The 26,067-nt window shown below is 35.5% G+C and overlaps 3 protein-coding genes across 3 annotated transcripts in view; 2 read left to right on the top strand and 1 right to left on the bottom strand.

Annotated features, from left to right (window-relative positions):
- LOC126753192 (40S ribosomal protein S8) overlaps positions 1-26,067 on the bottom strand; it is a 390,246-nt gene that overhangs the window by 311,923 nt on the left and 52,256 nt on the right. The window lies entirely within an intron of this gene.
- On the top strand, positions 300-13,260 carry LOC126752800 (angiotensin-converting enzyme). The gene is made up of 13 exons (XM_050463783.1): positions 300-695; positions 757-1,333; positions 1,663-2,375; positions 2,432-2,787; positions 2,846-3,018; positions 10,766-10,818; positions 10,888-11,440; positions 11,509-11,872; positions 11,935-12,286; positions 12,353-12,567; positions 12,664-12,804; positions 12,867-13,039; positions 13,098-13,260. The coding sequence occupies exons 1-13, from the start codon at positions 630-632 to the stop codon at positions 13,112-13,114; spliced, it is 3,753 nt and encodes a 1,250-aa protein (XP_050319740.1). The 5' UTR covers positions 300-629; the 3' UTR covers positions 13,115-13,260.
- On the top strand, positions 14,230-18,181 carry LOC126753182 (angiotensin-converting enzyme). The gene is made up of 9 exons (XM_050464417.1): positions 14,230-14,361; positions 15,465-15,547; positions 15,610-16,180; positions 16,236-16,617; positions 16,674-17,028; positions 17,129-17,340; positions 17,426-17,566; positions 17,620-17,792; positions 17,856-18,181. The coding sequence occupies exons 2-9, from the start codon at positions 15,518-15,520 to the stop codon at positions 17,864-17,866; spliced, it is 1,875 nt and encodes a 624-aa protein (XP_050320374.1). The 5' UTR covers positions 14,230-14,361; positions 15,465-15,517; the 3' UTR covers positions 17,867-18,181.

The raw sequence follows: 26,067 nt of genomic DNA, 5'->3' as shown, positions 1-26,067 counted from the left end.
AACAGAGATCATAGAACGTATATGCTGATATATCAATGGTAAACTAAAATTTATTTCCTAAACTAATGTCATTAAACAAATAATCGTTTATTTTGAAATTATAGTTAATCCAACAGCAAAAATCAAATTAATGGCGATTTCAATAAAATTAGTCAAAATAGGACATTGTGGTAGCCTTATATTATCTGATCAAAACAATAATAAATGGCATCACTTAAAGGATCTACATTGAAGTGAATCTGCATTAAAAATTGTAAACAACTATTTATTTAAAAGTCAAAATTTAATCTGTTAAAATTCCTTAAAAAATTTATATATAATTTAAATAATCAATTCTTAGGGAAGCAAATATTTAATTTGTTAAATATAAAATTACACCTCAACGTGCAAATAGCATACAGCATTGTAAAATTCCGAGCCAAGAATTTCCAGATTCGCTGTTATATTCACTAGACTCTTTTAAGCAAATTACAGAGCAATCGTCACGCAAAGCCCATCTTGACCCCGCCGATAACAGCAGTCAACGTGATGTGCTTGCATATTGAATTATAATTTGCGAAACAGTTTAGTCGTACTCGGCCAGTGGCACGTTACGAAAGTCTCGTACGGAGAAGAGACAATTTACCATAATGAAGGCAAGGAATATAGTTTGGTTACAAAATGCTTTGTTACTCCAGGCGCTATTTTTATCAGCGGTAAGTTGTCGATCAAGTTCCACCGGTAAGCTAATGTTTCATTTATTTCCTTTTCCAAAAGTCTGTGCGTGCATATTCTGCTGGCTCAGAGGGCTCTTGTAGTAGCAATTCAGTGAAATCTGATGCGCGTGCATTTTTCGAGCGTGAAAATGAACTACTACGCCAACGTCGTCGTAATGAGTTTCTCACCTCGTATGTATATAACACAAATGTCACCGAGGAAAATCGCAAAGCTATGATTGCGGTGGCTACAACAAATGCAGCCGCAAACAAGGAGATGACACGTAATGTAATTGCATCGGGATATATTGACTCAACCGATGAGGATATTAAGCGCCAAGCAACTATACTTGGAGATTTGGGTATAGATGTGCTACCCGAAAGTGATTATAAGGAGTTACTCAATGCAGTAAGCTTAATGCAGTCAAACTATGCTACTACAACTGTTTGCCCATACAACAAGGAGGGGGATTGTACGCTGCAATTGGAGCCACATGTACAGGAACGTCTCTCGAATAGTCGGGATCCAAAAGAGTTGAAGCATTACTGGCGTCAATGGTATGACAAAGCAGGCACACCGATGCGAGAGAATTTCAAAAAATATATTGAGTTGACCCGCAAGGCAGCGCGTCTGAATGGTAAGTTGCCGGCGTTTGGTTGAAGATAAGCATAAATGTTTTGCTTTTTGTTTATACTTTCATAGTAGTATGTGCGTGATTGTATATGTGTGCATCAATTGTTGTTGCTACTGATTATAAACATTGGGCGAGTTGATAACAAAGAAAGTGCAATGCTAAATATTGAATATATTAAATAATACCAGTTTTTAATACCAGTTATTTAGTTATTGATAATTTATAGTACTTTATATAAAATTAATGTCAATAACTTTCGTATTTAATTTAAAATTCCTTTCGGCTTACATCTTTATCAACTCCTTCATTTTATTTTATTAATCTTGTGTCAGGTTATTCGTCATATGCTGATTACTGGATTCATTTCTATGAAGACCCCGATTTCGAATCAAACCTGGATAAGGTGTATAAAGCTATATTGCCATTCTACCGTGAAATACACGGTTATGTTCGTTATCGACTCCGAGCGTATTATGGTGACGAAATTGTGTCTGAGAATGGAAACATTCCAATGCATTTGTTGGGCAACATGTGGGCCCAACAATGGGACAATGCATTGCCACTTTTCACACCTTTTCCAGAAAAGCCGTTTTTGGACGTGACCAGCGAAATGCAGCGTCAAAACTTCACAGTACGCAAACTCTTTGAGTTAGGTGATCAATTTTTCAAATCACTCGGCATGCGTGCGCTACCGCCAAGCTTTTGGGACTTAAGCGTGCTAACGCGGCCAGCAGACAGAGAAATAGTTTGTCATGCTTCTGCCTGGGATTTGTACCAGGACAGTGATGTGCGCATTAAAATGTGCACTGACGTCGATACTCACTATCTGTATGTTGTACATCACGAACTTGGCCACATACAGTACTACTTACAATATGAAAATCAACCGACAGTTTATCGCTCAGCGCCAAATCCCGGTTTCCATGAGGCTGTCGGCGATGTTATTGCGCTTTCGGTCTCTACGCCCAAGCACCTTCAAGCCATCGGTCTCTCAAACGTGGCCAAATTGGATGATGAAAGTCGCATCAATGAACTGTTTAAGAATGTCAGTTGGAAATATTTACTTTTGTATCATGGTCATTTATAGATATTACATTTTAGGCGCTCAAAAAAATCGTGTTCTTGCCTTTTGCCTACACTATGGATAAATACCGTTATGCTGTGTTTCGCGGCGAGGTGGAAGAATCGAAATGGAATTGTGCCTTCTGGCAAATGCGTTCAGAGTTTTCCGGCGTCGAGCCACCCGTACGTCGCACAGACCAAGATTTCGATCCACCTGCAAAATATCACATTGACGCTGATGTCGAGTACTTGCGTTACTTTGCAGCCCATATCTTCCAATTTCAGTTCCTTAAAGCTATGTGCACCAAAGCTGGTCAATATGTGCCGGGTGACCCAGAAAAAACTTTAGACAATTGCGATATTTACAACAACAAGGAAGCTGGTGAAGCATTTAGGTAAGTTTTCTATTAAACTTTTTTGTCAATTGAGCATAACTCTAATTTATAAATGCAGCAAGTTTCTTACATTGGGCGCGTCGGTGCATTGGAAAAAGGCGCTAAAGGAGTTCACAGGTGAAACTGAAATGGATCCATCCGCGCTGCTGGAGTACTTTGAACCACTCAGCAAATGGCTGCAAGCAGAAAATGAACGCTTGAAAGTGCCACTCGGTTGGGGCGACACTGATAGTAAGCGCATACATTAAAAAAAAAAAACATTTACTGTTATGTTTTTAATAAATGTGTTTTTGCTATTATTTTCGTTATTTGCAGAAGTTGCAGGTGACTGCTGTCCAGCATTTAGCACCTAACATTTAACGAAAGTCAGCGTTGAAGAGAATTGTAAAAAGGCCAATGTTTGCTTATGACAAATACGATCTCGTTTTGCTTACGAAGTAAGACCGTAGAGAGCCTTCATCGCATACAACACAAACATTTTTGAATGAAATCAAAATATTTTTTAAACAATTTACAATTTGATACAAATTTGCCAGTGTTTTATAATCTTCATCGCATACAACACAAACATTTTTGAATGAAATCAAAATATTTTTTAAACAATTTACAATTTGATACAAATTTGCCAGTGTTTTATAATCTTAAAAAGCTGTATAAACATTAAACAAAACAATTCAACCTTAATCTCATAAGGAAGTCTTAATAAAGCTGTTTGTTTGCATTGTATTTGACACAATTATTATTTTTTAAGCTAATACGAGAAAGAACATTGTTTCAAACAATTAAAAAAAAATTAAAATTAGTTTAAAAAGTTTTAAAAATATTTTAGAAAAACTTAATTATAGTTTAAAAATGTTTTAAAATTTACACCACATTTGTTGTACTGGATTATGTGATCTACTGGCTTTCAATTACAAGATTGTGCTTTGTCTGTGGCTACTGATGTCAATATAAGTACCTCAAAATGCAGTTAACAACCCTCAGTTTACATATTTCAGAACAAATTACTTTCCTCAAATTCCATCCATAAGAAAAAACTGTGTAAGCTAATATTTACTTGACAAAATCTGGCGTTCACACTCAACGTAAAAATTGTTTTGTGTTAAATAAAGAACAAATAAAAGTACATATGTATATAACCACAAAGCAGACTATTTCGGGCTAACTCAGGGAATAATTGATTTTTATTGCAAATTTATAACCGATTAAATACTAAGCACGAATCGTAAGTGGTCAGCGGCATTTATTTTTATATTCTATTTACAATTTCTCTCACATATTTACTTAGCTTGCGTCGGCTTAATCTCAATACTCAAGCACACAGTGTTATGCCTATCTCAATTGGATTCTCCTTCCTTATCGATATCTCACGCATATTTGGCTCCGGCATTGTTGGCGATAATGACGATGAGCACTCGCCTTGGCGACGACACGCTCAATATCTCAATTTGCTGATTTTTACACTCATTTTTCTAACCACTTTAATGCTGATACGTATGGACGACTATGCCACTGCGGTGGAATAATTTACAAACGTTGATCTTGCAGCGCTTAGCCAATATAAAAGCCAGTCAGCGGCTGCTCAGCAAATTAGTTTACGTGCCGCGCTCTTCCAGCGCGCGAGTTTCTTGCTAAAAGTTGGTGATATTGAAAATTAGTGGGTGAGCATTCGTTTCAGTTTTCAAATTTAATTTGTGTTTGATCAAATTATTGGTGAAATTAAAAGTAAATTAAATTGCTACTGAGCTGTTTATAGCATGTATGTATGTATGTGTTTTAATTGATGCACATGCTTGCAATATGTTACAATAAATTGGATTAATCATGCACAAATCACATGTCAATCGCCGTTCAATGCACCCAACGTCATGATCTTGATCTTATTGCCAAGTCAAATGTTAAATTAAGTTAAGTAATGCAATTTTGCCATTTACTTAAGCGCGCGTTTGGCAACTACTGGACTAAATGACTTGGCGTGTTTGAAATACATGAGAGCAGCCATGAGAGATGTCCACTTTTTTACAGCGAAAAATGCTAAATAAATAATTAAATTGCATTTAAGGGAGATTATATCTAAATACATCGCAAATTATAAAAAAAATCATACTTTTTGTCAATAAACAACAAGAAAAACGCCACGGTTGCACCGAAACTACTACATATAATATCCTTCACCCTTTAAAGTTTTCATACAAGGACTTGACTATATATGTATATGCTATAGTGGTCCGATCGACATAATTTATTAGTAGATTTTAGCGTTGTCTTGCTCAATAATCCGTGCCAAATTTCGGACATGGCTAAATTTACTCAGCTCGTCACGATAGTCAACTCCGACGCTTCGTTCTGGATGTCCGAAATCAACCACTAAGTAAACTAAAAGGTATTTCGCATTGTTCATGATTAGTGAAAATGTTCGAAGCACTTATCAACAGCTGTTGTGAAATTTCAAAGTATTTTAGTTGCATGGAAGATTTGGTGTAGTATGATTCAAATACTTGATTAAAACTCGTTTCAGAAGGAAAGTTTTTTCGAATTCGAGTTTAGAGTAATAACACGTGATCAAATTTGACATGGACTGACAAAACAAAAAAAGAACCGCATTTGGCAGTCTGGGCTTCTGCCAGTTTTCTCGAATTCTGTGCGAGTTTAGAGTAATACCATCTGATCAAATTTGACCCGGACTGGCAATAAAAAAAAAAAAACAAAAAAGAACCACATTTGCCAGTTTTTTTTCGAATTCTGTACAAATTTAGATTAATGCTATCTGACCAAATTTGACATGGACTGACCAAAAAAGAACATTCTTCGGGATCTGGCAATTTTCTATATACTTGCTGTTGTTGTTGTAGCGGTAGAAATTATTTCTTAATAAATCTGAAGAATGCTTCTGATTACATAGTCCTTAGTCGGTTAAAAATCCGATTCCGTTCCGGTTACAAGATTAGGTCTCTATCATTGACACGTTTCAAACCAAAACATTAACCAAAACGTGTTAAGTCGATCTAAAAGATATGTTAAAATCCTCTGCTATCTTTCTGATGACAACAAGACGATTTTCAAGCACTGTTTTTTGTAACTATTTCTTTGTTATCGTCATTAACAGCGATAAATGAGGGAATCGAGTGAGGAAGTTTCCGAGGACTTCACATATGAAGATCAAACTTTGCATTACATCTCATCATCATCAGCTCCACAACCCGGAGCCGACCTTCGCTTCTAGCAATATAATTCTCCGATTATTTCTGTGCCTTGCTTGAGTACGCCAGCTTCGTAGTTTCAGCGTCCTAGACCACACTATCAATCCATCTAGGTTATGGTCTGCCTTTGCATCTGTTATTTCTGCATCTGCCAAGGAGAATAAATTGTATGTCGGCGCAAATTGTGGAGCCAGCCCACCACAGCTTGTATAATTTAATTGTGATTAAAATATCGAAGTGCGTATACATGCAAGGTCTTTAGCTCTTGGTTATACCTTATACTTACTCCATAAGCTGGCATTGCAAACAGCTGCAAAATTCTGCACAACATCTGTCGTTCAAAAACTTCTAGCTTGTTTATCAGCTTTACGTAACGTCTAGGCTTCGTTGACGTATGGAGCAATTAGTGTGTGATAAATTGAAATTTTAACACATCTATCGAGGGTGCGATAACCGAAACTGTCATTAGCCGTCTGAACGAACTTGTAATAGGTTCAAAAAGGAAAACGAACGAAAGAGTGATCCCGTCCTACCAGAGGGGGTTAGACACAAGGCTGACCACCTGTCAAAAGAACACTGTCTCCACAGCAGTAACAACAAGTATGCCTCGGATCAAATTTTATACGAGAAAAACAAATCTTTGAAAAAATGTGGAGCAATCCGGGTCAAATTTGATCAGATGATATATTTATACATATATATTGCCTTGCGAAAGTACAAGCTATTTAGTACATTACTTTGAAGGAATTTCCGTAACTTAGATATGAACTATAAGATTTTAATTAACGATTCCAATTGAATTGACTTTATAATAACTTTTATTCAAGTGCCCTAAAGGAAGCACAACTCTCGAACTTAAGTAGCAGCACTTTTAGTGTCTAAGTACAATTAATTAGCTTATCGAGATATTATCTCAAGTATAATCATAATTAATTTACGTCTATCACAAATGTAGTTAACTGCTTTGTAATGCACAGTTAAATTGAAATCTATAAAACTGTCGAAAAGTCTAGTTTTCTTATACATACATACACACATATGGTATACCATGCAACTATGGTACATATTTATTTGAGCTCTTTCAGCTGTTCATTGGAGTTATCTCTCGCCGCCGAGCGCTGATAACGGCCGATCACGTACTAGAACTATAAAATATTGCAAGTTAAACGCATATCGCAGGCTCATATCGCTAAACGCTGATCAAGCAGTGGCATCGTAAATAACTTAAGACTGAAGTACAATCGTCTATTAGTAGTTTGAAGATATTTAATAAGCATATGTGTTACAACTAAGTAGCTTAAGTAGTAGCTTTATTTGGGTTCTGATATGAACTCTACTCTTTGAACAGTATATGTATAAGTTAACCGATCTCGATTGTTGGTGATCCAAAGTAGCACATTGTCAATGAGTATAGAACCAATATTTATACAGCTGTTATCGCTTTTGTTTGAACCGACGAGGTACAGGCGATAATGGATCGTCGTAGTAATTATCTTTAATATGCATCTCTCGTTTGTTTAATAAAAATTGATGTGTACATCTGCCAAATTCTGTGAACATAATAATTACGTTAGACTATTAACTTCATTGTTTCCTAGAATTTGGCTAATTTGATTGATTTATTGAAATAGAAACGCTAATTTAAATATTTTAGTATTTGTAGGAATATATCAACACTTAAAATGCAAAATAACGTAACATCAATTTTCATAAGTTTACAGGCGAAGGAAGAACGTTATAATAGAAACCACTCATATTGAAATAAAACTGGAGTTTTGGATATATAGTGGTTATATTCTTGGTTATAAAATGGTTATGTATTGGTTATATATTGGTTATCATACACTCATATTAAAACAAAATTGGATTTTTCGTTATAAAATAGTTATATATTGGTGATTGCATCTGACAACGATTTCCTTTTTTTTTGATGGTACACAGTTTTGCATTTTATTTGACGATTTGTATGTACTATGTATGTTAACATGTGTATTTAATTTTTCTCTCGTATTTGCCTCTGCTTCATTCATTATGGGGAATTTTCTAAATAGTTATAAAAATAACGACGAGTGCACCATATGATTTCTGAATGGCGTTAATCTAATCTTTTTCGGTAGCGTATAGTAGTAGCGTCGAAACCATAAAAGTCGCTTGTAAATCAAAATATAACATAATAAAATATAGAAAGTTCGACTGAGCGCTTATAAAGCATTAAATATTACGGACTAAAATTTAAAATAAATAAAAAAGAACAAAATAAAAAATAAAACAAAAATAGGAAAAAAAAAACAAACTAAGCATGGCAGGCAGTAAAAACTGATTCTAAGAAACAAAGTTGTTTCTAACTATTAGAGCTTTTTAAGAATTTCTGATATTAATGTGACGATTTCAAAACTAAGCATAGAATTCTAAGAAACAAAGTTGTTCTTAAAAAATAGAACTCTTCATGCATTTCTGAAACTCCAGTTTTGTTATTTATGATTTCAAAAATAAAGTATGACTGTCTATATAGTCTATATCGTCACCTGAAATGCAAAATAACGTAACAACATCTTCGGAAATTTACAGAGGAAGGAATGAAACATGAAATTAAATGAAACATAAGTGAAACAAAATTTAAATATTGGTTCAAACTGGGTTATATCTGATAGCAGAACCTAAAAATGTTGGACATATGTACTTATATATAAGTATTTTGAAGTAGTGGATCGTAATCAATGAAACACTCTATTTCGAATTTTATGATGATACGTTATTTTGCATTTTAGGTTACGATATATAAAACCGCACCTTCCAGCCGAAAATTAATAAAGGCAGATTCTCAAACTCTGCCTAACTCTTAATTTCATTTCTGGATGTAAAAATAACTCATCCGCCTAATGAAATTCAGTTTCACTTATTATAAGCATAATGTACAATCTCATTATAAATAATTTACATATATTCACTGTCTGCTGCCCATAACCGTTAAATCGGTATTTTATTATAAGTTATTCCAGGTGGCATATGAAGACGTCATTTAATACCAAAAATGTAGAAATCGAGATTGAGTGAAAATGCTTTCCTTTGTCCAAATATTTTCGGTCTATAATTAAATTTGGTTTCTAAGACCAAATAATGACGAACTATGTATATAATTTTAACTTACTTCTGTTGGTGGACTAAAATTGATATTATTTTTATATCATTTAATATTATTAATATGTAGAATAATAAAACACTAAATATATTGCTGCGCTTCGACTAAGTGGGACCTTTTTGTTTTTTTTTGTTTCTGACATCTACTTTTTCTAACCCAATTTCGTTATTTTCAATAATTATTCTAATTAAATCCCTTGCGATTTATGACTTTTTTGAACTTGTATTATAATTAGATGCTTGCAAAAACGCCGAAAAAACAAACAATCAAGATCAAACATGTATTAAAAATATATACAAGAGAAACCAGATTACTTTTCTCGTTTTATTTTTATTTTCAGTTCGTCCGTTTGTACGTGCCTTGCGTTTTTAAAGACGAACTTTATCGTTTAGAAATTTTGTTTTTATTTTCCCTTGCATATAAATTCGTATACGAATCTTATTTAGGATGTGTTTATGTTTATTTTGGCGATAAACTTATAATTCATGACATCAGCCGGCAATAACTGGTTGAGAGAACCTTTGAAGAGCATCAATAGCTGTGTCAGACCCATACATTTACATCGAGGCAAGGTCTTATATGAATCCATATACATATATATGTATATATAATACCAAAGAACAGAAACATTTTGTGTGAAAACGAGGTCAAACGCTAAATTTCAGCAGCTTTTTAGGAACTCGAGCTTGGATTTAGAATTCGTTAAGAGATATCTGTAGTAAAAATTTTCGATTTATTCGATTTAGTTCCTAATTTGTATGCGATTTGTAATCAAGCAGAAAATTAAAAGATTTGTTGCACATTTGTGTTTTTGTAATATGTAGGCTGCCTTTTATATTTCGGGATGTGGTAACCCTAGTTTTGCAATCTGACAACACATAACTTTAACGTAAAGTCTGAAGATTTTTATGTCATACATACTCAAAACGACCGCTATTTGTGTTCTTTACAGTAACTTGAAATATTCATCTTACCGAAAAAATGGAATTAAATCGCGAACAGTTTCATGTGACTATTTATTACAACTTTCGACGAGGGTTAACTCCGCAACAGTACATCGATGAACTTAATTAAATTTTTGGTCATGAAGTTCCATTAGGAGCAGTATTTCTTGATGGTATGGTGAATTCAGGAAAGGTCGTAGAGGCTGTGCGCAAACTGATATCGCAAGATCGTCTTATGACCTTTCGTGAGATTGAGACAACTATGGGCATTAGTGGGATTAGCATACATTTAATATTGCACGAACATGAACAACAACAGAAATGTTAACAAAATACGATAGCGGTGCTTCGAAGCACATCTTTGACATTGTGACAGGCGATGAATCGAGGATTTATGCGTATGAGTCCGAAAGTAAACACGGATCGCTCATCATCACTACAATGCTAGCTCTCTCACATTTTGAAACCCAATAAAGCGATTTTCAATGATTAAAATTTGGTTTTGTTCTCGAATACCGAAATATAAAAGGCAACTTTTGATATAACTGTTTTGGTACTTACTTTTCTGACACGTGACATTTTTTGTTCCAATCTACGATATTCTTTTCAATTTCACAAATATTTTTTCATGAAAATTAATCTATTTTTTTAATTTTTGAAAATTTCAGTAAAAACTTTTGTAAAAAATCTCTAAAAAAAACTACGCACCATGAAAATTTTGATCGTCGTGCTTTTTGCCACATTAGCGGTAAGTCAAGCCTTTTTTACACGCTTATAAACGTATATGTACTTATTGACACATTACTCCACTCAATAGCTGCAGAATGCGGTGGCCAGTGTAAAAGAGGAGATTACGGCCACTGAGTATATTGAGAATCTGAACAAAGAGATTGCACGTCGCACCAACTTAGAGACCGAAGCCAGCTGGGCCTATGCATCTAACATCAATGCGGAGAATGAGCGCAAGAAGAATGAAGTCTCCGCCGAGGTGGCCAAATTCATGAAGGAGGTCTCCACAGATTTACAGAAATTCAATTGGCAATCCTTTAAATCGGAAAGTTTGCGCCGTCAATTCAAAATGCTCACCAAACTCGGTTATGCGGCACTCAGCGAGGCTGACTACGCTGAATATTTGGATGTGATGTCCACCATGGAGTCAAACTTTGCTAAAGTACGTGTTTGCGACTATAAAAATGCCACCAAATGCGATCTCTCTTTGGATCCTGAAATCGAAGATATCATTACCACCAGCCGCGATCCGGAAGAGCTGAAGTATTATTGGCGCGAATTTTACGATAAAGCCGGTACTGCTGTGCGCACTCCTTTCGAGAAATATGTGGAACTGAATACGAAAGCAGCCAAGTTAAATAGTGAGTGCGCGGAAGAGTTGTTTGTTCGTTTCACGCTTTATTGAGATTTTGATTTTTAATTACAATAGATTTCAAATCTGGCGCTGAATTGTGGCTGGATGAGTATGAGGATGACAGCATTGAAAAGCAGCTCGAAGACATTTTCGATGAACTGCGTCCACTCTATCAGCAAATTCATGGCTACGTGCGTTATCGTCTGCGTCAACACTATGGCGATGCTGTGGTGTCGGAGAAGGGACCGATTCCCATGCATTTGTTGGGCAATATGTGGGCTCAACAATGGTCCAGTGTGGCCGATATTGTCTCGCCATTCCCCGATAAGCCGCTTATTGATGTCACCAATGAGATGGTTGCACAAGGTTACACACCACTGAAAATGTTCCAACTGGGTGATGATTTCTTCCAATCAATGAATTTGACCAAACTGCCACAGTAAGTTCGAGATTACATTGTCCATAAAAAAAATTTTATGCACTGTCATTTCTACCCTGCAGAGATTTCTGGGATAAAAGTATTTTGGTAAAGCCTGATGATGGACGCGATTTGATTTGCCATGCCAGCGCTTGGGATTTCTACATCATCGATGATGTGCGCATTAAGCAGTGCACCCGTGTGACGATGGATCAATTCTTCACCGTTCACCACGAATTGGGACACATCCAATACTTCTTGCAATATCAGCATTTGCCTTTCATCTATCGCGCTGGTGCTAACCCCGGTTTCCATGAAGCTGTCGGTGATGTGCTCTCACTTTCAGTCTCTACACCAAAACATTTGGAGCGTGTTGGTCTACTGAAGAACTACCAACGCGATGATGAGGCGCGCATCAACCAATTGTTCTTGGCTGTAAGTGATCGAATATTCGTAGATATCTGAAGAATTTCATAAAATATCAAGTAATTATTTGTTTAGGCTCTGGATAAGATCGTCTTCCTGCCTTTCGCCTTTACTATGGATAAATACCGTTGGGCATTGTTCCGTGGCGAAGTGGATAAGAAGGATTGGAACTGTGCTTTCTGGAAGTTGCGTGAGGAATACTCTGGCATTGAACCACCAGTAGTTCGTTCTGAAAAAGATTTTGATGCGCCAGCTAAATATCACGTGTCCGCCGACGTCGAGTACTTGAGGTGGGTTTTATGTTTAAGAGTATCTACAATCTTTATAAAGTATAATCATTCTTGGATACCGAATATTCACATTTCTCTTATTGCATCTCTCCGTAGATATTTGGTTTCGTTCATCATACAATTCCAATTCTACAAGTCCGCTTGCATCAAGGCTGGTCAATATGATCCTACCAATCCGGAATTGCCGTTGGACAACTGTGATATTTATGGCAGTTTTGAAGCAGGTCAAGCCTTCAAGTGAGTTTCTAAAGAAAAATTAATTGTCAAGTTGAGTTGCAATAAAATGTTAACGTTTTTAGAAATATGCTCTCATTGGGTGCCTCTAAGCCTTGGCCCGATGTATTGGAGGCCTTCAATGGTGAACGTACAATGACTGGCAAAGCTATCGCTGAGTATTTCGAACCTCTCCGTGTATGGTTGGAGGCAGAGAACAAGAAGAACAATGTGCCCATTGGCTGGACGACATCTGACAGTAAGTGTAAAACTCTCCAAAAATCGAGTTCGGTATATTAACTAGATCTTCGTTACAGAATGTGTTTCCTCGTAAAACCGACGTGGTCTTAACAAGTTGATGCAAAGAAACTTTTGCTTTTTTGGCGTTCAGTTTGAGTATTAAACAATTTAATTTTCCTTAAATTTTTGTAAAATTTATTTCTACAAAAATTCAGTATTAAAATTAATAAATATCATAAATTTGTTTTAAATTATCAAAGAGAAAGGTTCGGGTAAGTTATAAGTAAGTAAGAAATAGGTCTATATTCATGACACCACAAATAATTCCACTTGGACTTCTAGAGACACTCCTCCGTTGTGAAGCCCAGAACTCGTAAGTATGGATCAAAGGCACCGTCGTACATCTACAAAGCGCCTAGTGCCAGCTACATGTTTATTGCGCTGGCCAATATCTGGCAACCAAGATACTTCAAGCCAATTTGGCGAAAGCTGGATTGTGAAAGAGAAAGTATCGAGATGTTTCCATCATATCTTCCGCACTGGTAATATGACAAGTTGTTTCTTCCAATATCTTTAACACCACTGCGTAGGTGGCAATGGCACAGTGTCCAGTTAGGACACCTATCATTGCGGCCATGTGAACGTGGCTAAGAGCTAGTAGTTCTATAGACATTCTTGGTTACATTCTGGGCCAGAAGCTACAAAAGTGCTGGACGCTGAGCTCGCGTGAGGCCCTTAGATCCCCGAGTGCACGACCATAAAGAAACATGAGCTCGTTTCCAACTTACTGGTATTTGGATATGGGTGCCTTTTCTTGTAAGTTGAACGGCAGCAGAGATATTACGAAGAAACTACATTTCATAAAATTTAAGTAATTGAGTTATTTTGTTTTCACTCAATACCCGCTACCGGTCTCCAATAACAGCAAATGTTCTCTCTTTCATCAAAGAGCCGGTTCACAGCTGCTCTGTTTGTGAAAACTAATAGTTTCGCGCTCGTGTCAAGCCGCCGTCGCGACGCATTTAATATTAAGCCAAGTCATGGAAGAATTATTGCAATATGCGTGAGCACTCAAGCAATTACCCAGAAGGCTAATCACTATGGTCGACTTCAAGCCGGCACTCCGGGTCGTTTAGTTGCCAATTTGAAGCGTTCAAGACCGGACATACGTGTGGAAGTGATAGTGGCTGGTTAGCTCGGTAGTTGAGGAAACTCAAAAGCAAACAAAGTGATTATTGAAAGTGCGAGTGAGGAGTTTAAAAACCGCTAAGTAATATTATAAAGCTCTACTCCGCCAATTAATATAAAGGAAAACGTGGTGTGCCAATAAAAAAAGCTGAAGTAAATATTATTACCGTTTTAAATATCACTTTTGTTGGTTTGTTGAAAGTAAAAAGTGGTTTAACAACCGCGTTGCCGCGCGTAATGAATCATAATTACGTGCGCGCTTGTTGAAGCAGGTAACAGAACTGCACTGCAACTTATGGCAAGTACATGGACTTGAGCGCTACACCGAAAAAAATGTTTATTTTAACTTTTCTATGCGGTATTTTCGTTCACGCTCTGTATATTCTAATTTTGTTTGACTAAATAATTATATGTTTGCTGATTTTTGTAGCAGCAGTATGAGTACTTAAGAGGTCGACGACCTATCACAATAATTTAACCTTTTTATACTCATTGAAAATTTTAAAAAGCAATTTCCGGCATTTACCGTTATTATTAAAAGGTAACATAGGAGTATTATTGTGAGTATGACGAACTGAGTCGATTCAGCCAAACTAGCCCCGAAGATTCGCACAGATTTTTTACCGCAAATATCGGTAAATGTGTGAGATAAGTAAGTAATTGGAATTCCATTTCCTTTCCTTAAAATGATATATCTGCATGTCAAAAATGGGTTGGGATCTATACTTCCCTTAGCTCCTCTATGCAGTACCTAATACAAAGATTTTCGAACTTCCTTACGACTTGATACCACATATATCGGTTAATATGAGAGTTATCTCAATGGAAATGAGTTATCCCACAAGGATGGATAGAATCGGGAAGAACCTGATCTAGCCCCTATACAACTAACTTCAGGATTTTCAAACATCTGACTTTACTCCATATGATTATGATGGTTTGTGAGGTACCTTAAAGAAACTTTGGGAAGCAGGAAATATCCCAAACTCTGAAATTTACAAGTTGTAAGAGTATAAAATGTTCCATTGCACTTAGCCCTGCCCTACTTATTTGTTTTCAAAAGAATTCCTGAAATAATGATACGAGTTTCAAATGGTCTTACAATTTGTATAGAAGTAATTTTCGATATTAAGTCCTCTACATGGTTTCACTTACCAATAATGTTTAGTGTATTATTATTAGCTTCGGTTTCATGAGTTCTCAGTAGTGTAGAAAAGAAATGAAGGATAAAGAAATCTAACATTACTTCATTCTAGAAGCCTGAACTAAATACGAGAAAGAGATTATACAACAATACATTCTTGAGAACATGAAGTCGCTGATATTTCATATTTTTCTGGTAAGTAATTTAAAATAGAAAATTAACTTTACCACATTTGTAAAAACTTTCCCTTCTCACAGCTGTATTGCCTACTACACACGACCAACTCGGCAGAGAATTCCACCGAAGTTTTAACAAAATTCCTTGCAAATGTTAACCAGAATCTAGCCACACTTTACAATCGCGAAGTGCTTGCCAATTGGCAACTGGAGGTAAAAGGTCCAAACTACCTCTATGCTCTATTGCAGTCAGAGTTGACTAGCGAAGAGATAATGAATTATGTGCAAAGCATAGTACCCAAGGCTACCAAGTTCAAGCGCTTAAATGTGGGCAATCCACAACAGCAACGCCAATTGTCACAGATACCCGAAAGAGGTTATGAAGCATTGTCTCCTGCGGATCTCAAATTGATGTACATTGTTACCAAAAATATGGGTGACATTTATAAGAATACGAAGCTTTGCTCTTTCCATGACAGAAAGCAATGTAATTTAACCCTAATACCGGCGGTGCAGAATATCTTACATAACAGTAATGATGTTGCTGAAATTGAGTATTACTGGTTGGAATGGCGTCGGAAGACTGGTATGCCCGCAAAGCAAGATTTTGTGTCGTTTGTTGAGTTGTATAGGAAGACGGCGCAGTTGAACGGTAAGTTTGATTTTAGATAATTATGTGGAGGTAAAATTCATACTCTGTTTTATAGGTTTCTCCACGCCATCTGAGTTCTGGTTTAAAGACCTAGAAGAGAATAGCGCACAGACTGTTACACTATTGGAAGGTTTCATGCAACGCTTGCAACCGCTTTTCCAGGAATTTCATGCCCATGTCCGCGGAAAATTGAGAAAGTTATATGGTGAGGAGTTGATACCTCGCGGTAAGCCATATCCACAGAATCTCGCAGAGATTTTCATAGGAAATGCATTTCGCCGTGCCGATCCCGAATGGTACATAGAATTCCCTTACCCTGAAGTCGGTATGCCTAATATAACTGCTGGCCTGTTGCGACGTGGTTTGAATAATGCACAGCGTGTATTCTGGAATGTGGCCGAGTACTTCCGCTCTATGGGCATGCCACAAATCGAAGAGTAAGTACTTTATGGGCACAGAGAGGTTTATTGAACACTTCTATAAATAATTGTAGCACTTTTTGGTCTCATAATGCACGCCCTAAAGCCGATTTGGATGAAGAGGAGTTGCGTTGTTGGCATAAAGCATGGAAGTTTTATGGTATCAAACGTGTTAACTTCTCATATTGCCCTCTAGTAGACGAAGAAAGATTCTTCAATATGTATGAGGCGTTAACTGATGTCTATTACTATCGCGCTTATGACCAGCAGCCAACACTGTTTGCCGAGGAACCCTTTCCCAATTTCAGCGATGCTTTGGGAAAAATGTTCGCCTTGTCAGCTTCGTCACCACGTTATCTGGAAAAGCTAAAGGTCTTAGAACGTGGTCGGGTGTCGAAAGAATTGAGAATAAATCGACTCTATTGGCAGGTGTGTGCTGTAAAAATTATGTCCCTACAAACTAATTAAATGTATCTTTTGGATAAATGATGTAATTGTATTGAAAATATTTTTTTTTTTTTAAATATAGGGCCTACGCACTATATTTTTGATTCCAGTATTCTATGTTCTGGACCGTTATCGAGTGGATGTGCTTGATGAACGCTTAAATATTTCCGATAATTGTGCCTATTGGCAGCTGACGACGGACTTTACGGGAGCAGAGCCACCTGTGAGTAGAAGCAATGAAGATTTTGATGCACCAGCAAAGCTGTTGATAGAAGTGGACGATCAATACACTAGGTTGGAATGACAGTAGTAGTATTTCTTCAACTTTTAAGCTAAATTTTTACAAGCGGTATGGTAATCACTTCTTATCTCAATACAGTCAAATAATGAGCACAGTGCTGCAATATCAGCTCTATAAGCATTTCTGTGAAATCACCGGACAATATAAGCCAAATGATGAAAACTATCCACTCGATTTATGTGATTTATCCAATCAACGCCAAATCGGACCGCTAGTGATGTAAGCACTCCATTTTTTAATTATGTTTATTATTACAGTCACTTTTTTATTAGGAAAGCAATGTCCTTGGGCTCGTCGAAATCATATAAGGATATTCTTCAAATAATGACAAAGGAGTCAGCCATAAACATGGATGGGCTGCTGGCCTACTTTCAACCGCTTTACGAATGGTTGGTGGACCAAAATCGTTTAGATGATGTGGAAATAGGTTGGGAGCCAACAACGAGTGAGTAATTTTACCAAAAAAAGTTATTTTTTTGTTAATTAATTTCCTTGCTATTATTTTCAGAATGTACTTAAGAAAGCGTTCGTGCAAAAATTATTTAATAATCAAATAGAGGTTTTTTTGCGTTATGGTACTTAGGAATATATATTAAGTTCGCCGTACTATGTCTAGTACATGTCTAGGGACTAAAAGTTTTTTCATATAATCTAATATTAAAAGTTAATATTATAATTTATTATTATTTCGACTGCCACTTTTCAAGTTGCCTCTAATTCTGTTACGCGGAGCTGGGCTGTACCATAAGACTATCTTACTACAAATACAACTTGTTGGTATTTGAATAGAGAATAAATAAAATATGTTGCAAATAAAGTAATACATTAAAAATAGATCAATTGACTCACCCTTTAATTCTTGTCATTCGTAAACAGCTGTAGGAAAGCGCATGAAATGGCGCCGAGCAAACGACTCTCTCACTCACTTTCTCTTTGAGGCGGCCATTTTAATGTATTGCTTTTCACTTTCCCATTCTATTCACTTTTGAAACACAAAATAATATATTTATTGCAATACTCTCATTTCAACTTTCATTTTCACAATAACATTAATTAAACCGTCGCAAAAACACATTTATAACGAGCATTTACATTTTTTTAACTATAGAAAATAGCTTCATCATCAAAGGAAGCCATTTTGTGGCCTACTTTAAACAAATTTGACTAGTTTTTAATGCCAGAATATTTTATATTTGCACAACAAAATAGAATATAAACATTACTAATTATTAACATTATACAAACGAATTCACAAATTACACTTACTGAACACTAAATAAATATTATTCACACTTTTCATATAAAACAACTTGAAAGCGCAGGGCCGTGCACATTCCAACTAAATTCAACTTCACCGGACGGATGTTAATGCGAAACTGAGGAAATTGTCACAACGATAATGAAACTAGCAAAGGAAACTTGTTTTTACAATTTCCAGTTCAGTTAGCCAGCTCACGAACCTCATATAACAGTTTTAAATTAACTTTGAACACCCTGTTATTACTGTTCTGCCTTTCATTTCCTTCGTCTGGTTTTTATATTTGTATGTGCATACATGTTAATGTAGTTCGCCTTATGGAACTGTTTCGTTGTATTAAAGTTTTAAGAATATATTTTCCATTTTCCATTTTCCATTTTCAACATCAACTTTTAATTTTTTCAATTCATTTAATGCTGCTGAACAACTTGCAATAATACAATTCACCGGCACCGGCCTTTTTGCTTTTTGCTGGTGGCCATTTTGTGGACTTACTCTATATTATCACTTCACTTTCAGTTCTAGAAAAAACTGCAATTTACATAACACATAAGCTTACATCGAAAAATATTATTTCTTTATCGAAATTATAAAACAAGTAACGATTTTCACAACACTTTAATTCACTTTTCACAAAATTGTTCAAGACAGAACGATGTGCGAGTTCTTAACACGACTTCACCGATCGGATGCTAAAAGAAAACTAAGGAAATGACGCTGACAACAGTCAGCTGGCACAGGATGGTCGTTTCAATTAATGCAATTACAGAGTGTCACTTAGTCAGTTTGTGAACCCACTTTCATTTCTTCAACTAATAATGAGCACCCTGCGTTATACACATACCATTTTCACTGCCATTTTAGGCTTTAAAAACTATTTTGTCTGCCTTTAATAGAAAATATTAACAAAAAGAGCATTTAGTTTGTTTATTTTTTGAAATATTTAAGCGAAATTATTTACAAAAGAAAGAAACAAGAAAATCAGGCGGCAAATAGTTTATAATTACACCCAGTAAAGTTGCTGAAGTTTTGCTTGGCTCGCATTACATTTTTAGAGGCACTGGACAGTCAGTTTTGGTTCATCACTCAGATAAGTTATGCTCCATGGTGGAAATAAGCCTTTTCAGCAACGAATATCCTATTCTCATTTCTCTGTGTTTCATATCCATTTCCTCTGTCTCGTTTCAGCATCCGTCTGGTTAAAACGCGTTTTTTGTGCTGTGAAAAATATGAATAAAGAATAAATGAGAATATAGTGAATACTTTATATTTGAATTAAATTTGTTTAAAATAATGTACGTATAATTCAAAAGCTATGATTGATTGGAGAAAGTAAGGAGTTTTTAAGGCGCAGTCTTCGGAAAAATAATAAAGTAACCGAGGTGCAGTGAAATGTGAAGAAATGTGCTAGAAAGAATGGTTGATCGGCCATTTTTGTTTCATTGCAAATACATTTAGTTACATACATAAGTATATGTACATATATGTATAGAGAGGTGTGCAATTGAACTCTTTGCTAGGGAGCACCCAAAAATAGATTTGTTTTTGTAGCGGAATCTACGAAGCAGAGTTTATACTGTTTATATTCATCAAAGGGGTGGTGGGCGTGAAGGTTGGCTCACCTTTCAGAGCTATTTTTTACGATGGGTTGCAGAAGAACTACAGGATTTCAAAATTAATTCCTACACTTGCATACATAAAAAAAACAATAACATATTTTCAAAACTTTGTTGTTGAAGGTCCCTGGAATGGTATGGAGAGTTTAGCTCCAGAACCTTGAAACTACTATTATTTCTTTTTTTTAATATATATTGCTCCACTTGTGCTTGCACATAAGAATCTTTAGCTATCGAGAAGATTCGCAGTTCAAGGGATTAGATGAAGTATCAAAATTAGGTAGGTTAGGCCATACTGGCTGGTTATCACGCCATACATAGACCAACAAGCCCTTTGTAACACCAGCTTAAGGTTCAGTTTAATTCGAGCTAATATATTCACCAAACAGGACGTCTAAGTTTTTTTGCGAAGTAAAAAACTCTTAAATAAATTTGCCAAACGATTGATCGATTGTTAAGTTGGAAATATTTGAACCGAATGACATCAGAAGTTTGATTAAATTAAAAATTTGGTTGCATAATACACAAATTAATAAAAAACTCTATCACATGTTTAAAGTAATCGATAGGAGATCAAATGGTTTAACGTGCCCTTGCAATTCAGAAAAAGAAAGCTTGTTGAAGATTCATTTTTAAAAGAGCTTTAGTTATGTTTTTATTTAATAAATGAAAAATAATAACACAATAATTATCTTACAGAGTAGCCGTAGCTGCCAGGGCTTATGGCTTGGATGTACATTTAGACAGTTTCAAGTATTTTAATTCGTTTCGATTCGCTTTGAAAAGTTTTTAATCCTCTCCATTCAGTAGCCAATCTTCAAGAAGAACTCCGAAAAAACGTGTATGTACGATTTTTCTGCTTAAAATTAAAAATCATCATAAATTTAGAAATCAAAAAACATTTATTTTACAAAGGTATAAAATGTAATGATCGAAGGGCTATTCAAACAAAAGAATATGCTTCCAAAAAAAAGTTACTTTTTACACTTTAGAACGGCTTAAAAATTTGAAGTTCCAGTCAAACTATGATTCTATCGATCACTACCTGACAAATATGTTTGTCTAACACGTTTGAAAAGTTATAGCCGACCGATATGCCATTTTTAAGAAATTCTTATAAATAAACTCCTATTTCCGAAGCTATTTGCCGCATCTACTGCAAGTTTTTTAGAGTAATTTTTGATATGCGTTGCACATTTTTCCATATCATATCATATAAAATATGGACCGATGATTCCGTTGGCTCACAAACCACACCAAACCATTGATTTTTCTGGATGAAATGACAGCTCTTGAATCTCTTAGATTCGGCAATTTTGCTTGTTTACATACCCATTGAAAACCTCGGATCTTCAACTCTTCAAGAGCCCATAGAGCGAAGCAATGTCGTTTGAGAAGGTCGAGCAGCCTCAGTTTTTAATTGTGTCAGCCAGAGTTGCTGCGAACGGTGCCGAATCGACTCTCCACGGTCTTCGTGTACACTCTCAGGTACGGCTGCTATATTTTCTTCACTGCGTGCTGGACGGTTATCCAATAATTAATGCTGGGTCCTTGTTCAGCGTAAGTCTTTCCATGATGAAATGCCAAACATTACTGAAAAAATAACATGACAGCTTGACACGACTCACGCGTGGTCTGTAAAAAAAAGGCTATTGAAAAAAGTCCTCTACTTGGATCATCCATTATTTGGAAAAATAAATCGATGTTTGATTTTTTCCCTTAAAAAAATTATTTAAAATAAATATTCATGTCCCTCGAAATTCCTCCCTTTATTACTTACAATTCTACTATTCATGGTGTCAATTGGAATGTGTCAAATGAACGCGAGTTTACGACTTCAAAGTCATTAAATTGCACCTAACGACAACAACAACAATTAGCAATAATAACAAACATTGGTGGGAGTGTTTTGACATTTACAACTATATAATTATACGACTTGAAAAATAACTAAGTGAACTAACTAACTACTCGTAACGTTAATTGAATTCAACTAAATTCAAATCGCAAAGTAAAGGCTCAGTTGCGTTTTAAAGCGATTAAAAATACATTTAAATTCGTAGCGAACTATTCAAAATCAGTTTAAGTTGAAAATGTCATCGTTTTCAAAATGCACTGACTACTAAGCATATAGACGACTGATTTGAGCACGATATATACTTTTCAAATATAAGTACAGACATATGGATGTGCTGCCGAAGGTCGCAGATGAAATCACCCCATAAGTCATAGCACTTCGAATCATGTCGCTGTAACGCATTAATACATCAAGCGGCCGCGAAGCGTTCCGAAAGCACGATCACCCAATTTGCTGAAGCTTTCATGAGTAGCGTTTCAAAAGATGTAGTCTACAATAATTATTCTCATTAATTTTCGAAATCATTGATATGAGCAAAAGTACATACGAGCAATTAGCTGACTAACAGGAGATGCTAAATGTGTACAAATTTTTTTCAGAATTGTAGAAGTTACCTCATTTGTTTATAAAATTAATTGCGTCAGTCATGCACTGTACTAAGTTTGAAAAATCATTTTAATATTGTATACACAAGGAATAATTATTTAGCTCATTTAATAAGCGGAAATTCTTTCCGCGCATGCGATTACAGAGTTGCTCATTCGGCAGGTGATTGTGTTGTCGACTACCGAACTGAACTTTTCATTTTTGAATTCTCATTTAATATTGGAAAAAGCCGTGCTGTCAGTTATATTGCAAACATATTGTTTATTTATGAAAATAAATTAATATTTATTTTTTAGTGTCGACAGCTGCGAGTACCAGCATCCTCTTTACCCGGTAACCTAATTACTTAGTCAAATGTGACTTGCGAAAGCTCAGTTCCCACAGTAACATTTATGGGCAAACGCCAGCAATAACAATTTGCATTTTAAAAAGCTGCAGTAAAAAGCGAATACCTCCAAAAACACCTGAGGCAGTCAAAGGGATGTCGTTAAGTAGTTAAGTAAACACGAATTGCTGCGCTTTGAGTGGGTGTTTTGCATAAACATTTACTTTAAACGCTAAAAAAATATGAAAAAATGTGCACACCAAAAACGAGTCATTAAAATTACAACAAAAATAGCGCGAAATTATAAGCGCAAGCATTTAATCGACAACTAATTGAATGCATGTTCGGCTGAGTGGAAGTAGTTTGACAGCGCAGTGATCTGATAAACATGACTCTACTCAATAAAACAATGCTTGCGCTTGTGTTAGCGTGTGTATTGTAGTATACAAAGCTGCGCAGGCGCATTTATGCGGGTCGAGTTGACTGATGACGGCCCCGCGCTTGACAGCCACCGAGTCGTCAAATTCCGAATGTCCGTTTGAACCGAGTGTGACAGCTGTGACTGATGAGTTGCAATATGAGCGAATCTCGTTTTATGAATATGCATGTATGTGTGTGTGTGTGGTTTGCGAGCTACAGGTGTCAGCGCTTGCGCACATACCAATATTAAAGCGCAAATAATTTTGTATTTTTTTTGCGTTTTCTCGTAAAATTACCTCATTTGTTGTAGTTGTTTACAACTGTCAGACTTTTTTGTGTGAATTTTTTGCGCTCGATAAAAATATAAACATTTTCACAGGCAATACGTATGTATATATGTGGTATGTCCCAGGTTCGTATACACATTAGTCAACCTGTGAGGTTTCGTATGTACATATGTATATGCATTTACAGGTGCGAATATTTTGCATATTTTCGAGCCATTGAAAGTTTTATAATATATTTTTAATTGAGAATTTGTTGCAAAGCTGCATATGCCGGCTTTTTGATGTTTCTGGTGTGACAGATAATGTATTTGTTGTAGTTAATATTTATGATAATTTGCTTTTCTACTAGATAATTTCCCTACTTAGACATTGACTTTTATTTCATAACAGATATTTTGATGAAAGCAGTATTTGAATATAGCAGTGAATACTACCAGTGTTACAAAAGCTACACTAAAAAATATTTTAGCTAATATTTGGATTATTTTTTTACATTATTTATTACGAAATTATTTTAAAAATAATTTTAAAATTTCTATACCTAAATACCGGATTGAAAAAAGTTTAACTACAAACTTATTTTTTTCATTTTTAATCTTAAATATTCTAACAAACATAAAAAATGTAATTCCAAGTTAATAAAAAGAAATTGATGAGGATGACGAGACGAGTTGAGTTCCGAGTGACTGTCTGTCGTAGATGCGATAACTTGAGTAAAAGTTGAGATATTGATGACATATTCCCTGACACCCAAGGGAGATCGGTATTGCAGATAAGGGCAATCGGACATTGCCACGTCCACAAAAGAGCGTTAAAACTTATAAAGTGGCGTAGTTAAGAATTAGAGAGCGACACCTGCGGGCTAAAAGTTTGTGGCCGTGGAAATGCCCTTTAAATGGCTTAATGTAAATATGTCCTAAACCACTGAAGCTAAGTCAACCAAAATTGTAGAGAATAAGGCTTTATAGCACTCTTCACATACACTGTAAAAATGGCTAATAACTACGCCCACTCCCCACATAGCGGGTATGTTGAAAACTGCTAAAAGAGCACAAAATCACGAAGTAAGTGCGCCACAAGTATTAAGGGATCGTTTCAGTCTGACGCTTCCGAAAAATTACTGATTTTTGCTTTTTTTAATGTTGAAATTAACCAATCGTTCCGATTTTTTTATAAATAAATTCTTTCCAAATTGGAACTAGATATCTTCAAAACTCTTCTTTTGAGAGTGGAAACCGTTTCGAAAAACACCGTAATAATTTGAATTTCGATTTAAAATTTTGGAGAATATTTATTACAGTGTATACTATCCGAAAACGCAACAAAAAAATCGGTTTTTCGAAAATTTCACACTGAGACGATCCCTTGAAATTCATATAGTTTCCATTTCCGCTAATGGCATGTCGCAATACCAAAACTGGATAAAATCTAGTTAAAATTTTCCTTATATCAGATAATTGATAAATATTATATAAGAATTTTAAACCCTGTTTTGGAAACACCTGCAGGTAATTCCGCGGCTTTGATGCTTCGAAGTTGCGATAGTAAAAAATGCTCGGTTCCACCCGAACTTAGTCCTACCCTAGCTGTTCTTATTTACATTTAATTACATTCAGTTATGGTGTTTGAGTTAGAAATATGTAAGTCTTTCCTTTTTATTTCATTTAATTCAAGGTTTGAATTTGAAACATAAATAGTTATTTTTTTTGCTACTAAATTTAAAAAAAGGAACTTCTAAATTTTTAATTTCGATTTTGGAAATAAAAATAAAATTTCTAATTTTTAACTCTGAAAATTTTTCAGAATTGTTTATATTATTAAAACTACTTGAGTAAAAAATAAAAAAAATGTTTTAATTCAAATTAAAATTTTATTTTTTGAGTTATAAAAATCGTAACCCTGAATGCAACAGATGAAGTCGAACTTCTTTTTTAAAAATAAATTTATATTTTTTATTTTAAAAAATATTAGCCAGTTTTATTGTTGTAAAATCGTAAAATCAACAGATGTCTTTCAAGTCTATAAAGGCAGCGTAGAGCTCTTCGTTTGAAAACAATATAATTTTATGCTCTTCCGGAAATCTCGCTTAACTGAAAATATGTTAAACGCAATACATACGCATATATCACCTTCGAAAAACCCTGACGGAACTGCATTTTGGCACAAATTGTTTATCTGTCATTAGCGCCGAAAGCAAAAGTGAAGCGCTTAATTAGCATGAGCTTGTCAAAAGGAGGCACTGTGTTGTACAAATTGTGCGGCGATTACTCATTAAAGCCGAGTTTTCAATGCGCGCGCACAAACACATGTGCTTGCAGGCGAATAGGTAAATACACCTGCGCCTTGCGAA

Source organism: Bactrocera neohumeralis, chromosome 3 (genome assembly GCF_024586455.1).
Source record: "Bactrocera neohumeralis isolate Rockhampton chromosome 3, APGP_CSIRO_Bneo_wtdbg2-racon-allhic-juicebox.fasta_v2, whole genome shotgun sequence".
Lineage (NCBI taxonomy): Eukaryota > Metazoa > Arthropoda > Insecta > Diptera > Tephritidae > Bactrocera > Bactrocera neohumeralis.
This window is presented reverse-complemented; position numbering and strand designations above follow the sequence as displayed.